Here is a 15,764-nt window from a genome sequence, read left to right as displayed (position 1 = left end):
TCAGGGAGAACTCTTCTGTATCAGGGCTGCCAGGCTGCAGCAGGGGAGGACTGGGAAGGGTTCTCCCCGGGTGAAGGAAGGAGCTGCAGAAAGAACACAGAATGCACAGGGCCTGGCTGCAGCCCCCAGTGCCTGCCCCTCTGCACTGCTGGTGGGGAGGACACAGCAGAGCTGGGCCTGGGAAGGAGGGAGGGGAGGGGGGAAGGTGGAATTCCATTGGGTTGTGTTTTCTGCTCTCTGGTGCAATTTTGTTGGAATTAAATTGTTTCCTCAAGCCAGCTCTTGTCTCTTGCCCATGCCTGTAACTGGGGAGTGAGCCCTCCCTGCCTCCTCTCTCCTCCCCTCCTCCTCTCTCCTCCCCTCCTCAGCCATTTATAGAACCACAGAATTGGATGGGAAAAACCTTCCAGGCTCCTCCAGTCCAACACCAACCCAACCCCACCATGGCCGCAGGTTTCTGGAGCACCTCCAGGGACTCCACCACCTCCCTGGGCAGCCTGGGACAATCCCTGACCACTCTTGCAGCAAAGAAATTTTTCCTCATCTCCAACCTAAGCCTCCCTGGCACAATTTCAGACCATTTCCTCTCCTTTTATCACCTGAGTCAGAGCCCAACCCCCACCTCACTGCAACCTCCTTTCAGGGAGAGCAATGAGGTAGGGCAGGGATGGTGCCCCTGGACTGGGCACTGGGGAGGGCACAGCTCCAATCCTGGGTTCAGTTCTGGGCTCCTCACTCCAAGGACATTGAGAGGCTGGAGCAGGTCCAGAGAAGGGCAACAAAGCTGGGGAAGGGTCGGGAGAAGAGGGCTGGGGAGGAGCAGCTGAGGGAGCTGGGGGTGGTTAGTGTGGAGCAGAGGAGGCTGAGGGAGACCTCATTGCTCTCTGCAGCTCCCTGAGAGGAGGCTGGAGCCGGGGGGGGGTTGGGCTCTGCTCCCTAGGATCAGGTGATAGACGAGAGGTAAATGGCCTCAAACTGTGCTAGGGCAGGTTCAGGTTGGAGATGAGGAACAATTTCTTTGCTTCCAGAGTGGTCAGGGATTGTCCCAGGCTGCCCAGGGAGGTGGTGGAGTCCCTGTCCCTGGAGGTGTTCCAGCAAGGTGTGGCCATGGCACTTGGGGATGTGGTTTGATGGCCATGGTGGGGTTGGGTTGGTGTTGGACTGGGTGACCTTGGAGGCTTTGCCAACCCAAAGAGTTCTCTGGCTGTCTAAAATGGGCTGGACTGAGGGCAGGCAGCAGTCCTTAGACTCAGTGACCTCTCTGAAGCCTCCCAAAGCCTCCTCCTCTTTCAGGGGAGGGACAGCCTGCCAGAGCTCAGTCCCCAGCACTCCCTCCTGCCCTCCCTTCCTGCCTTTCCCTGGGAACACAAACACTGTGATGGGAACACTGTGTCCATGAGAGTGATCAGAGCACTGGCAGCCCTCTGCCATGTGAGGAAGGGCTGAGAGCTGAGGTTGTTCAGCCTGCAGAAGAGAAGGCTCAGGGCAGACCTCATCACCATGGAGCAGGACATAAAGGGAGGCTGCCAGGAGGAGGGAGACTCCCTTTTGACAAGGAGTGCCATGGACAAGACAAGAGGTGATGGGGACAAGTTACTGCTGGGGACATTCCCATGGCACTCCAGGAGAAAAGTTTCCCACTGAGCACAGTCAGACACTGGAATCATCTCCCAAGGCAAGCAGTGGAGTGCCCTGCACTGGGCAGTGTGAAGGCTCAGCTGGGCAGGGTGCTGAGCAGCTCAGTTCAGCTCTGCTGTCACCTAGAGAGGTTGGAGCAGGTGATCCTGGGGGTCCCTTCCCACCTGGCACTCTGGGATCCTGTGAAGGACTTTTCCTTGGTTTTGCAGAGGAGAGCTTTATTGATAACCTTCTTGAGGATTATTCAAATTCCACTTCTTGGAGCTCTTCTCCTCCTGGGGCTGCTGACTCCCTGCAGATGCTCTCCTGGGCTCTGCAGCAAGGCCCTCCTGCAGCTCTTTCTTTCCTGAGCTGATGGCAGCAGCTAAACTACTCACTGAATGGAGACTCACGGAGAAGATTGACCCTGAGGAGGGGTTTGGTGCACCCTGACTGGAAGCCTCTCTTCCCATGGTCAGCAGGGCTCCTCCTGCAGGCAATTTGGCTCCTGAGGGTCACAAGACTCAGAGGCTGCACCACTTCCCCTTTGGCCCCTGGAACATCTGAGCATTGGCTGTGTGAGCAGCCCCAAGGGCACCCCCAGCCCCACAGGGTCACCTCCCAGGCACCCCCAGCCCCTCCTGCCCCCCCACTCGGAGATCTCTCTGCACACAGAGCTGGCCCTGGCCCTGCTGCTTTTGGCTGTCCCAGCAGGGGACAGAGCTGTTGCTGTTCCCACCCCTGGTCTGGCTCAGCCTCGCTGGACAGCCCTGAGCCAGCTCTGCACCACCAACTGCCAGCTGGGTGGGGGGTACAGGGGGCATAAGCATGGCACAGCAAGGTGCTGGGGCTGCAGAGGAGCCCTGGGGTGTAGGAGGGTGCCTAGGGCTGTCTGGGCTCAGAGGGCAACCCAGAGGTAGTCCAGAGACCTCCCTTCTCTTGGCAGGGCTTCAGGGGAGGCTGCTGAAGCTTGGCTCCAGTGAGTAGGAAGGATTTGGCCAGGCCAGGGAGGAGCTCCCTGTGGGGACAAACACAGGTGCTGAGGGACCAGCAGGGCTGGGGGGGGCAGGCAGGGCTGTGGGGGGTAGGCAGCTTCCCTGACAGCAGGCAGCCAAGTGCCCAGCATCAAGCAGAGTCCCCTTGGCAGCTCCAGAGCAGGAGCTGTGCCCTGGGCACCTCTCACAGCTGCCCACTCCTGCAGGGCATGGAACTGCCTGGGGCCACAGACAGCATCCACCAGGGCTCCAAAGGCCACAGAAGTCCCACCAGGGCCAAGCAGGAGGGAGGGACCCTCAGGGTTGAGCAGGACCCCCTCCTGCCAGGCAGCACAGCAGGCAGAGCACCCCAGTTGCAAAATATCTCTCAGTTGCACAAGAGCTGAGGAAGACATTTCCTGGTCAAGTGACCAGAGCCAAGAAAAAGAAACAAAAAGCCTTCAGCAGCTTCTCTTCAGAGGTCTGGCAGCATCCTGAGACCAAGTGCCTGCCCTGGCCAGGGGACATTCTGGTTCGAGTTCAACCATCCCAGCCCTGCCATTGCACTGCAGAGAGCAAAGCTGTGGGACAGAAGGTGGCTTGTGGCCTGCCAGGAGCCCAAAGAAGTCTCCAAGCTGCTCAGTGCCTGGCTCTGGAGGAGCCCTGCTTGAGCTGAGGACAAAGGGAGCCCAGAGGGGCCAGGATGCTGCAGGTGGCTCTCCTGCTGGCTCTTGGTAAGTACCAGAGGCTGCTGGGGCAGTTTTGAAAGGCTGTGCTTAACTGGAAAGAAGAATTTGATTTCTTTTTTTATCCAGAGAATTCAGTCCAGGGGGCTGGTGCCAAGAGGCTGAGCAAGAGGCTGGCAGAGGTTGCCCAGGGAGGTGGTGGAAGCCTCATCCCTGGAGGGTTTTGCAGCCAGGCTGGATGTGGCTGTGAGCAACCTGCTGTGGTGTGAGGTGTCCCTGCCCATGGTAGGGGGTTGGAGCTGGCTGAGCCTTGAGGTCCCTTCCAACCCTGTGACAATTCTATGATTCTGTGATAAGTAACAGGGAGAAATGTATTTTATTTCATTGTGTAAGAGACTAAATATTGTGGATCAACAAAGGTAAAAATCACTTTTGCTCCTTGCCCAGACAACAGCTGCCCAGGGAGGGAATGGTTAAAAGAGCCTCTGGAACAGCCAGCAAAAGATCAGATTGCTGAGAAGGATCTGCCTGCTGTCAGCTCTGCCTGCTGGTAGCACTCCTGGAGTCACACCTCTGCCAGGGGGACAGCCTGAGAGAGTTGGGGTTGTGCAGTGTGGAGAGGAAAAGGCTCCCAGGAGACCTTCTTGTGGCCTTCCAGGATCTGAAGTGGGCTCCAAGAAAGCTGGGGAGGGACTTTTGAGGGTGTCAGGGAGTGATAGGAGTGGGGGGAATGGAATAAAGCTGGAAGTGGGGAGATTCAGGCTGGACATGAGGAAGAAGTTGTTCCCCATGAGGGTGGTGAGAGACTGGCAGAGGTTGCCCAGGGAGGTGGTGGAAGCCTCATCCCTGGAGGGTTTTGCAGCCAGGCTGGATGTGGCTGTGAGCAACCTGCTGTGGTGTGAGGTGTCCCTGCCCATGGCAGGGGGGTTGGGACTGGCTGAGCCTTGAGGTCCCTTCCAACCCTGACAGTTCTGAGATTCTATTTGCATCAATGTGAGCAGGGGGTGGGCCAGGGGGAGCTGCCATTGACTGAACAAAAGGCACTGAGCCTTAGCAGCTCAGTCAGACAGAGAAAAAGACATCACTATGCAGCCTGGAAGCTGCACCATGAAGAAAAGAATCACAGAATCAATCAGGTTGGAAGAGACCTCTAAGGTCAAAAGAAGAACTGGAGAAGAGAAAGGACATCTTACTGAAGACACCACCTGCTGGAGACTGCTCAGAGAAGGACTTGGGCCAGAACAATCCTCACTGCCAATGCAGACTGGGGGAGGAGGTGATGGAAAGCAGCCCTGAGGAGAAGAACTTGGGGGTGCTGGTGGGGGAGAAGCTGGCCAGGAGCAGGCAGTGTGAGCCTGCAGCACAGAAGGCCAAGGGCAGCCTGAGCTGCATCCAAAGCAGCATTGCCCCCAGAGCCAGAGAGGAGATTCTGCCACTGGTGGGACCTCACCTGCAGGGCTGTGTGCAGCTCTGGAGCACTCAGCACAGGAAGGACCTGGACCTGATGGAGAGGGGCCAGAGGAGGGCCAGGAAAATGCTCAGGGGGTTGGAGCAGCTCTGCTGTGAGGACAGACTGAGGGAGCTGGGGGTGTTCAGCATGGAGAGGAGAAGGCTGCAGGGAGACCTTAGAGCAGCTTCCAGTACCTGAAGTGTCCTATCCCAGGGCACAACTGAGCAGAGCCTGTCCCTGTCCCTTCCTGACCCCCAGCCCTCAGCTATTGATAGACATTGATCAGATCCCTCTCAGCCTTCTCCTCTCCAGACTGAACACCCCCAGGGCTCTGAGCCTCTCCTCCCCAGGCAGTGCTGCAGTCCCTTCAGCATCCTTGCAGCCCTCCCTTGGACTCTCTCCAGCAGATCTCTGTCCCTCCTGAACTGGGGAGCCCAGACCTGGATGCAATATTCCAGGTGAGGTCTCACCAGGGCAGAGCAGAGGAGGAGGAGAACCTCCCTGGCTCTGCTGGCCACACTCCTCTGAATGCCCCCCAGGACCCCTTTGGCCTTCTTGGCCCCCAGGGCACATTTCTGTCCCATGCAGAACTTGTTACCCACCAGCACTCCCAGCTCCTTCTCCTCAGGGCTGCTCTCAGGCAGATCCCCTCCCAGCCTCTCCTGCTGCAGTTTTTTTCTTCCTGCCCAGCTGCAGGACTCTGCTCTCATCCTTGCTGACCCTCAGTAGGTTCCTCTCTGCCAGCTCTCAGTCTGTGCAGGTCTCTGAATGGCCTCACAGCCTTCAGGTGTCTCAGCCAAGCCTCCCAGTTGGGTATCATCAGCAGACTTGCTGAGCAGACTCTGTCTGTCTGTCTGTCTGTCTGTCCCTTCATCAATGGCATTGATGAAGATGTTGAACAGGACTGGACCCAGCTCTGATCCCTGGGGCACTCCACTGCTCACAGCTCTCCAGCTGGACCTGGCCCCACTGACCACCACCCTCTGCACTCCCTTGTGTCACCAGTTCCCATTTTTTATTCCCCTTTCATAAAGATAATTTCATTTTGCTTCCAAAATTCTGAGTTTTAGTGGTGGGACATTTACTCTAGGGGTAACTTTCCAGTTTGCTGGGCTGCAAATCCAGCCCCCAGCAGCTGTGCCAGGAGGTGTCCACACAGATGTCACACAGCTGCTGTCTCTTGCAGGTGCTTGGCTGGTGGCACACAACAAGGCTGCACCAAGTGAGTATCATCAGGAGGCAGCCAGGGAGCTTGAGCACACCTCTGGTGTCCCCCACCACATCCCAGGGCTCTTCCCCAGCCCCACAGGACAAAACTCATCCTGGTGTGGGGATGGGACCTGGAGCCAGCTCTATGCTCACTGCAGGGCAGCTGGCTGCTGGGGACTGTCTGTCTGTCTGTCTGTCTGTCAGCATCTCTGTCCCTCTGCAGGTGCCCCCACAATCTCCATCTTCCTGAAGCCACCTGGGGTGATCTCACCAGGAGGCTCCACCACCATCTGCTGCAGCTGTCAGTGTGCCACTGGGCACTTGGTGCTCTCCAAGGATGGGCACCAGCTGCGTGCTCTGGAGCTGCGTGGGGGCAGGGCTGAGTTCTCCATCTCCAATGCCACCCAAAGGGATGCAGGAGCCTACAGCTGCCAGTACCAGGCTGGAGGCACTGTGCTGGCTCACAGTGAAGTCCTGCATGTGATGGTACAAGGTAAGGGACACACAGCCTGGCGTGGAGGCAGATGCCACATGGGCAGACCAGGGTGAATGCAGCCCCTTGGCTTTCCCACCCAGGGGATGGGCATAGAATCAGAGAGTCACAGAACTGTCAGGGTTGGAAGGGACCTCAAGGCTCACCCAGCTCCAACCCCCTGCCATGGGCAGGGACACCTCACACCACAGCAGGTTGCTCACAGCCACATCCAGCCTGGCTGCAAAACCCTCCAGGGATGAGGCTTCCACCACCTCCCTGGGCAACCTCTGCCAGGCTCTCACCACCCTCATGGGGAAGAACTTCTTCCTAACATCCAATCTGAATCTCCCCACTTCTACTTTTGCTCCATCCCCCCACTCCTATCACTCCCTCACACCCTCAAAAGTCCCTCCCCAGCTTTCTTGGAGCCCCCTTCAGATCCTGGAAGGCCACAAGAAGGTCTCCTGGGAGCCTTCTCCTCTCCAGACTGCACAACCCCAACTCTCTCAGGCTGTCTCCAGAGCACAGCAGCTCCAGCCCTCTGCTCATCCTCATGGCCCTTCTCTGGACACCTTCCAGCACCTCCAGAGCCTTCCTGGAACAGAGGCTCCAGAACTGGACCCAGAGCTCCAGGTGTGGTCTCAGCAGAGTGGAGCAGAGGGGGAGAATCCCCTCCTGGCCCTGCTGGCTATGCTGGCAGAAGGGGTTCTGCTCTTCCCTGGCTTGGGGAGCTGGGCACCATCTGGAGCCAGGGCAGAGGAGGGCAAGGAAGCTGTGAAGGGCCTGGAAAATAAGAGTTATGAAGAGCCACTGAAGGAGCTGGGGATGGTTAGTGTGAAGAGGAGGCTGAGGGGAGACCTTCATCACTCTCTACAGCTCCCTGAAAGGAGGTTGTGGAGAGGTTGGTGCTGGTCTCTTCTCCCAGGTCATTAGTGATAGAGCAAGAGGGAATGGCCTCAAGCTGCAGCAGGGGAGGTTTAGGCTGGACAGTAGGAAAAGTTATTTCACATCAGGAGTGGTCAGACACTGGCACAGGCTGCCCAGGGAGGTGCTGGAGTCCCCAAGCCTGGAGGTGTTTCAAGGTGGTTTGGATGTGGTGCTTGGGGCTATGGTTCAGGGGTGACCCTTGCAGAGCAGGGTCAGGGGTTGGACTTGGTGATCCTGAGGCTCTTTTCCAGCCTGAATGTTTCTGTGACTCTGTGATCTTCCCTCCCGTGTGAGCAAGGTGCTGGCGATGCTGCTGGTGGCTGCTGGCGTGACACCAAAGCCCCTGCACCTTGCCCTGCCCTCTCCTCTCCCCACAGCGCTCCCTCTCCTCTCCCCGCAGCGCTCCCTCTCCTCTCCCCGCAGCGCTCCCTCTCCTCTCCCCGCAGCGCTCCCTCTCCTCTCCCCGCAGAGCTCCCTCTCCCCAGGCCGGTGCTGCGGGTGCTGCCGGGGCGGGAGGTGAGCGCCGGCGCCGCCGTGACTCTGCGCTGCACCACTGCGCACCCTGCGGCTCGCTGCCTCCTCTACCTGCAGGGCCAGCTGGCAGCCCTGGTGGTGCTCTCCAAGCAGGAAGAGGATTTCAACATCTCCCATGTGCAGGAAGCCGATGGAGGCCACTACAGCTGCCAGTGCTTCAGTCAGGATGCTTTCTTCAGGTGGTCTGCTGCCAGCGAGCCCCTGGAGCTGGTGGTGAGAGGTGAGACATTTCCCTGGCCACATCCTGCTCTTCTGTGCCTCCCTGGCAGCAGCCACGTCTTGGTGAAACTAGGGAAGAGGATGTAGGGGCAGGAAGGAGCTGCAACAGCAGCTTCAGATGTGTTTGAGCCTTGCCAGCTCCCCAGGAGGCTTTGCAGAGGACCCAGAGACCCTACAGCCCCAGGGGTGCTTGGCTGTCATGTGGGGGACAAGGGTCAGGGGGTGTCTGTGCCTGCACCTACCTCTGGTTGTACAACTCTGCTCTGCCCTGCTGAGGCCACATCTGGAATATTGTGTCCAGTTCTGGGCCCCTCAGTTCAGGAAGGACCTCAAGGAACTGCTTGAGAGAGCCCAACACAGAGCCACAAAGATGCTGAAGGCAGTGGAACATCTTCCTCATGAGGAGAGCCTGAGGGAGCTGAGGGCTCTGTAGCTTGGAGAGGAGGAGCCTGAGGGTGACCTCATTGCTGGGGATAAAGATGTGCAGGGGGAGTGCCCAGAGGCTGGAGCCAGGCTCTGCTGGGGGATGCCCAAGGACAGCACAAGGGGCAGTGGTGGAAGTTGAGGCAGAGGAAGTTCCATGGAAACAGGAGGAAGAATTTTTTTCCCTGTGAGGGTGACAGAGCCCTGGAACAGGCTGCCCAGGGGGGTTGTGGAGTCTCCCTCTCTGGAGATATTCCAAACCTCCTTGGCTGTGTTCCTGTGTGACCTGCCCTGGGTGCCCCTGCTCTGGCAGGGGGTTGGACTGGATGAGCTTTGGAGCTCCCTCCCAGCCCCTGGCACTCCGTGACTCTGTGGTCCCATGGCAGCCCAGTGAGGCTGCCTGGCAGGGGAAGGTGAGGGCCAGGTCTATGTCCCTGTCCTCCTTCCTGGCTTTGGTGCCACTGAGCCTGTCCCTGCTGGCAGGATTGTGGGAGCTGTGGGATGTGGGAGCTGAGGGATGTGGGACCTGTGGGATGTGGGAGCTGTGGGATGTGGGAACTGAGGGATGTGGGAGCTGTGGGATGTGGGAGCTGAGGGATGTGGGACCTGTGGGATGTGGGAACTGAGGGATGTGGGAGCTGTGGGATGTGGGAGCTGAGGGATGTGGGAGCTATGGGATGTGGGAGCTGTGGGATGTGGGAACTGAGGGATGTGGGAGCTGTGGGATGTGGGAGCTGAGGGATGTGGGAGCTATGGGATGTGGGAGCTGTGGGATGTGGGAGCTGAGGGATGTGGGAGCTGTGGGATGTGGGAGCTATGGGATGTGGGAGCTGTGGGATGTGGGAGCTGAGGGATGTGGGAGCTGTGGGATGTGGGAGCTGTGGGATGTGGGAGCTGAGGGATGTGGGAGCTGTGGGATGTGGGAGCTGAGGGATGTGGGAGGTAAGGGATGTGGGAGCTGTGGGATGTGGGGGCTGTGGGATGTGGTCATGGCACCAATTTGGGACATGGTTTACAGGCCCTGGGGGGCTTAGCTTGGTGCTTGGACTCAGTGACCTCCGAGGTCTTTTCCAACCCAAACCATTCTATGGTTCTATTGCCTGCAGGAGTCCTTGAGCCTCCCTTTGCTCCCCAGGAACTTCCCTCACCCCTCTTTAGCCCAGGAGAGCTCCAGGGCCAGCACCTGTCCCTTTGCCCCGGGTGCCCCACGGGTCTCCTGCTGCCCCCATGAGCCTCCTTTGGGCTGGCAGCTCCTGGGGGCTTCTCGCAGGGGTCCCCAGGAGTGTCCCTTCCTGTCCCCCACAGATTACACCTGGAGCAACACAGTGCACCTGGCCCTGGGGGCTGGGGTCCTGCTGCTGCTGGGGCTGATCCTGGCTGAGGCTGCACTCAGCAGCTGGAGGGGACAGCACAAGCCCTGTCTGCAGTGCTGCCCATGACTGGCACCAGGGAGGGGGCATTGGGCACTCCCCTGCGGTGCCTCGCCGCGGGACCAAGCCAGGAGTCACAGCAGGGCTTGGGGGGCTTTGGGGTGACCCCCAGGGCAGGGGCCAGGCCCTTGTTACCATTTTAAGTCTATTCCTGATTTACTCAGAGAATTCCAGATGAAGGACAGAGAGTTTTAGGGGCTGGGCACAGGATAAGAAGAGAGAAATTGATCTCATTCCATTGGTCTGCTGAGTATCTTCTGCAGCACAGAACTTGTGTTCTCTCAACATGAGGAGGAACTTCTGCACTGTGAGGGTCCCAGAGCCCTGGAGCAGGCTGCCCAGAGAGGTTGTGGAGTCTCCTTCTGTGGAGCCTTTGCAGCCCTGTCTGGATGTGTTCCTGTGTGACCTGTGCTGGATTCTGTGCTCCTGCTCTGGCAGGGGATTGGACTGGAAGCTCTCCAGAGGTCCCTTCCAACCCCTAACATGCTCTGAGCTGTGATCTTCTACTCTGGGCTGCTCTTGCTCTGTCTTCTCTTGGCTGTGTAAGGTGTAGTGAGGAGGGAGAGGCAGCAGGCTGGCTGTTAGCACAGCTCCCTGGGTCCCTTGTCCAGGGGGCGGGGGTGGTGCTGGTTTTGTGCTGTTCTTGAGCTGTAAAATATTTGTAAATATACCTTGGAAGTGTTTGTTGCATTTTATACTTTTATATTTGGTCTTAATTTGTAAATATCATTTCATTTCACTTCTGAAACTCTGAGCAAAGTGTGGGAAATTCACTCCAGGGGGGATACAGTTTAAAACTTATTAGGGTGTCAGGTAGGGATAGGACTGGGGGGCATGGAGCAAAACTAGAAGTGGGGAGATTCAGATTGGATATTAGGAAGAAGTTCTTCCCCAAGAGGGTGGTGAGAGCCTGGCAGAGGTTGCCCAGGGAGGTGGTGGAAGCCTCATCCCTGGAGGGTTTTGCAACCAGGCTGGATGTGGCTGTGAGCAACCTGCTGTGGTGTGAGGTGTCCCTGCCCATGGCAGGGGGTTGGAGCTGGGTGAGCCTTGAGGTCCCTTCCAACCCTGACAATTCTATGATTCTAAATTTCCAATTTGTTAGGCTGCAACCAACCCCACAGCAGCCCTTGGACTGCATCCAACCCCACAGCACCCTTTGGACTGCAACCAACCCCACAGCAGCCCTTGGACTGCAGACCAACCCCACAGCAGCCCTTGGACTGCAGACCAACCCCACAGCAGCCCTTGGACTGCAGATCAACCCCACAGCAGCCCTTGGGCTTCAAATCCACCCCCCAGCAGCCCTGCCCCAGGCTGAGTCAGGAGGCTGCACACCCTGGGGTCCATCCATCGCTCACAGTCGTTTATTGGTTCAAACACTGACAGGTACAGCACAGCAGGGCCTCCATAGAGATCCAATTTGAATACAGAGAGAAATTTATATATAGCCAACCTTTAAACCTCTGTATAGTCAGGACACACAGTTCCAGAAGAGCTTCACAGGCTACAACAAAAGTTTTGGGGGTGGGTTTGTTGTTGTTATGCAAACATAAAGAGGAGTCAATATTGAACCAAAAACTGATGGAAACCAAAAGAAATTACAAAATGAGAGCAAAAAGGAATCAAAGTGCAAAAAAGCTTCTGTGATGGGACTCACTCTGCTTCCCAACCCCCTCCTCCCTCCCAGGGCAAGGGAGCTTCAGGCCCCAGGGGTAGGAGTGAGAAAGGGAGGCAGCCTGCAGCCCTTGGGCCTCTCCCCACCTCCCCCCTGGAGGTCAAGGCATCAGGAAGAAAGGAGCAGGAGTGGCCAAGCCCTTGCCCTGCTCCCTCCTCCAGTGCCCCTCTCATTGCACCATGTCCCCAGATTTGCCTGTGCAGGCAGAAGCTGCCCTAAGCCCTCAGCCCTCCCAGGCACTGTGGAGGGTTTCTTGCTTCTCAAAGTGCTTTTGTGGTCAACATGGAATCGCTGGAGGGAGGCAGAGGGAGGTGGCTGGGCTCTGCCAGGCAGGCATGGCCACCCTCCAGCTGAGCCTCAGGGGGGCCTCCTCTGGCCTGGATGCTGCCCCTTTCCACAAGGAGGAGGAAACACCTCCCTGAGAGGCTCCACCTGCTCCCATGCACCCAGAGTCACTTGCAGACCCCCCCAGAAGCCATCTCATGGCCCAGGCTGGAGCAGGTGGTGGGACATCAGCCACAGCTCCAGCTGAGCCCTGCCAGCCCCACCTGCAGCAGCAGGGGTAGGAGGGAGGGGAGCACAGGCTGGGAGCCTCCACCCAAAACCCACCTGACTTGAAAAATTCCACACTGACACAGAAATTTGGCTACAGTCACATCTCAGTGAGCCTTCTGAGGGCAAGCTGCAGGCCTGACCCAAGCCAGGACCCCTCTGTCCTGGCTGGCAGTGAGGAGTTTGGTTGGACAGCAGGGGAAGGGTGAGAAACTTTGGTGCTTCAGTCTTGGTCACAGCTGCCCTTGATGCTCTCTGAAGCAGGACTCTGTGGTCCTGCCAAGGTCCTCTGGGCACAGAGCCTGCCACCTCCTCAGCACAAGAGCCCACCACATTCAAACAGTGCCACAGCCACAGCAGGGGCAATGGTGCCATGGTGCTCCCACAGCCACCCACACCATGCTTTGGGTTTGCTTCAGTTTGGTTGGACACAGAAGAAGGTTCTGCCCTTGAACAGGAAATAGCCCTTGGCCACCTACAAACCCCTGACTCACCCCCAGGAGTCCAGAAGCTTTGCACCCAAAGGGCTAAGCCAGCAGAGAGGATGAGGAGCTGCTGCCCAGGACAGCAGCTGTGTGATGGAGCCTCCCTCACAGCTGACATCATCCTTCCAGCCTCCAGAGAGCTGCTGCTGAGCAGAGCTCAGATTCAGCAGAACCTGGGCCCCAGCTGTGCAGCCAGGCCCCAGCACCAAGGGGAGCACCTTGGCAGTCCTGCCCCACTGAGTCTGCTCTCCAAGGGGGAAGTCAAAAGAGGCCAGGTGATGCAGTGCCCCAGGGGGCATCCTGCTGGTGCCCATTGCTAGCAGAGTCTGGTGCCCAGGCAGAGCATTGCTTGAGTGCACCCAAGTGCAGAGCATGAGCTGTTGCTGTTGGTTGTACCCAGTCCACAGCTTGGCTTGTGGTTCCTCTCCCCCTTCAGCAGCATCTTCTGAATCCACCACCATGGCTGCTCTCCAGACAAGGGTCTCCATGCTCCATGCTAGGCTCAGGTCTGACAGCTGGGCCAGCCCCCAGGGGCACTGCTCAGTCCCTTCCCACCAGGAGGTCTGACTTCCCATGAAGGAGCAGAGCAGATGGGAGCAGGATGCCTTCATTAGCTGTTTCCTGGGAAGCTCAAGAACCATGTCCTGTGTGAAGAAGCCTGCAGGGGCCTCAGCACTGCTCACAGACACTCTCACAGCTGAAGGTCCCAGGGCTCCTCCTCTTCTCCCCGAGCAGACAGGGGTCCAGAAAGAGACTCTCTCCCTCAGCTGAAGAGATCAGCTTCAGGAGCATTTGCTGCAGATCAGGGGTGACTTGGGGAGCACCTGGGGACTGTGTCTGTGGGACCCAGGGAGATGGCAGCTCCTTGCACCTCCCTCTCTCCACAGCTGGCCAGGCTGCAGTGCATAAAGAGGTGAAAGGAAATCAAAGAGGAGAGGGAGAGTTGCCGAAATCAAACCCAAGCACTGACAAAACAAACACATGGACATAGCTGCAAGGCCTGCCTGGAGAGCAAGCAGCAGACGTTGCCAGAGCAGGCCAGAAATGACCCCAAATGGTCAGTAACAAAGAGTCCAAATGCTACATCTCCCTGGCAGCCCAGCACAGGCATGACAGCTGCTCCGGGACTGTGCTGCACCACGTTGCTGGTGCACTTGCTAAGGGCCCTTCCTTCCCCTGGGAAAGGGGAAAAAGTGTTTTGTTAGCTGTGTCATTCCTGGGAACAGGCAAGGAAGGGGCCCTGGGACTCAGATCACATCACTGCAGAGCCCTCAGGGCTGCACTGCCACCCCACTGCTGCAGTGACACCACAGCAGCTCTGCACAGATGGGTGACAGGGCATGGGCAGGGCAGTGTGGGCAATTCCAGGGCAAACAGGCCTACCCGGAGCTGCCTGGGACTCTGCCAGGACCACCAGGCTCTGGAGTTGGACCCTGCTCAGCCTCTCCTCCCCCAGCAGGGACAGGGCTCCACAGGCTGCACCCACGCTGGCTGCAGCCCTGCTGAACAAATAGAGAGCTGCTGGAATGCCTTCAGCTCTGCAGAGAAGGAGCTGAGGGACTGCAGAAGATCCTGCACCTCAGACAGCAGACCTGGGGGTCTTGCAAGGGCAGACAAGGAACAGGATGGAGTCAGCCAACTCAGCAATGCCCTCAGGAGCTCTGCCCTTAGAGCCATGGATGCTTCTTGTCCTCAGCAGCAGGCTCTGCTCTGCAAAGGGCCTTGCTCTAAGACATTAATCAGAGGGCCCAATCCTTCTCTGCAGAGGGTTTTGAACTGCTGCAAGGGGGACAAGCTAAGCAAGCATCCCTTCAGCCAGAGGCATGCAGGCCAAGACAGCCTGAAGCACAAGAAGGAGATGGAGCTTGTGCTGCACCCAGCCAGCCCTGGGCCTGCTGCCTTACAGCAATGGGGAATGAAGCAGCACTGCTGGGTGGGGGCAGAGCAGCAGGCAGGACACACTGCTCCCTGGGGGGAGCAAGGAGTGGGCCACTGATTCCCAGCACAGTGAAGGGGCAAAGCAAAGTCATCATCTGGGCTTCAAAGGGAAAGTCCAAAGAATTCAGAGAAAAAGGCAAAGTGAGCAGAAGCTCCTTGAGGGCATCCCCTTGGGAGCAAGGCCAGCACGAGGCCCCCGAGGGAGCACACTGAGGAACAGAATAAAACCCTCTCAGCTGCTGAGCAAAGCCAGGAGCAGCCTTCCAGTGGGTGCAGGCAGGAATGCAGGCAGGCAGTGCCTTCCCTCCTCTGGTCACTTACAGCAGTGGTGTCAGGCCCCAGCTGCCACATCCTCCACACTGCTCCCACGTCCCCCGGCGCAGCCCCGATCCGCAGCAGGACATGGGGGGCAGTTGTCACCACCACAGCTTCGTCCCATGCCCACCCTCCAGCTGCCCCCGAGGCTTGGGGTCAGCCTGGCCCCCAGCGCTGGAGGAGGAGGGCAGTGCGGAGTGGGGAGGCCAGGAGCTGGGCGGGTGGGAGAGCAGAGCTGTGGCATCAGAGGGAGGTGAGCAGGAGGTGACAAGCTGCGGCCAGCCCAGGGGAATCTCTGTCCTGCCCGGGCGGCTCGGCAGCACCAGTGCTGAGGGAGGATCCCCATCAGGCCAGCAGCAGTCACTTCAAGGTGTCATCAGCATTCTTGAACATGAGGATGGCATTGTAGATCTTGAGAGCAGGGCCCAGCTTGACACTCATGATCTTGACGATGTCAGCCTGAGTGAGCAGCAGGAAGGCCTCACCGTCGATCATCTGCAAGCACAGAGAGGGGCCTGGAGCTGCTCTGCTCTGGGCACACTCAGGGAGCTGGGGGAGCTCAGCCTAGCAGAGCCTGGGCTGCAGCAGGAGAAGTGTGGCCAGCAGGTCGAGGGAGGGGATTCTCCCCCTCTGCTCCACTCTGCTGAGACCACACCTGGAGCTCTGGGTCCAGTTCTGGAGCCTCTGTTCCAGGAAGGATCTGGAGGTGCTGGAAGGTGTCCAGAGAAGCCCCACGAGGATGAGCAGAGGGCTGGAGCTGCTCTGCTCTGGAGACAGCCTGAGAGAGTTGGGGTTGTGCAGTCTGGAGAGGAGAAGGCTCCCAGGAGACCTTCTTGTGGCCTTCCAGGATCTGCA

General features: G+C 58.3%; 1 protein-coding gene across 1 annotated transcript; it reads left to right on the top strand.

Annotated features, from left to right (window-relative positions):
- Positions 1 to 3,294: 3,294 nt before the first annotated feature.
- LOC128975310 (immunoglobulin superfamily member 1-like) lies at positions 3,295 to 9,893 on the top strand (the record flags this gene model as incomplete). The annotated part of the gene is made up of 4 exons (XM_054392141.1): positions 3,295 to 3,325; positions 6,160 to 6,429; positions 7,808 to 8,092; positions 9,820 to 9,893. Coding segments are annotated over exons 1-4 (660 nt in total), but the record flags the coding sequence as incomplete, so codon positions are not given.
- Positions 9,894 to 15,764: the final 5,871 nt, after the last annotated feature.

Source organism: Indicator indicator, chromosome 24, assembly GCF_027791375.1.
Source record: "Indicator indicator isolate 239-I01 chromosome 24, UM_Iind_1.1, whole genome shotgun sequence".
Classification (NCBI taxonomy): domain Eukaryota; kingdom Metazoa; phylum Chordata; class Aves; order Piciformes; family Indicatoridae; genus Indicator; species Indicator indicator.
The sequence above is the reverse complement of the archived record's forward strand: the minus strand, read 5'-3'. Positions and strand labels throughout refer to the sequence as shown.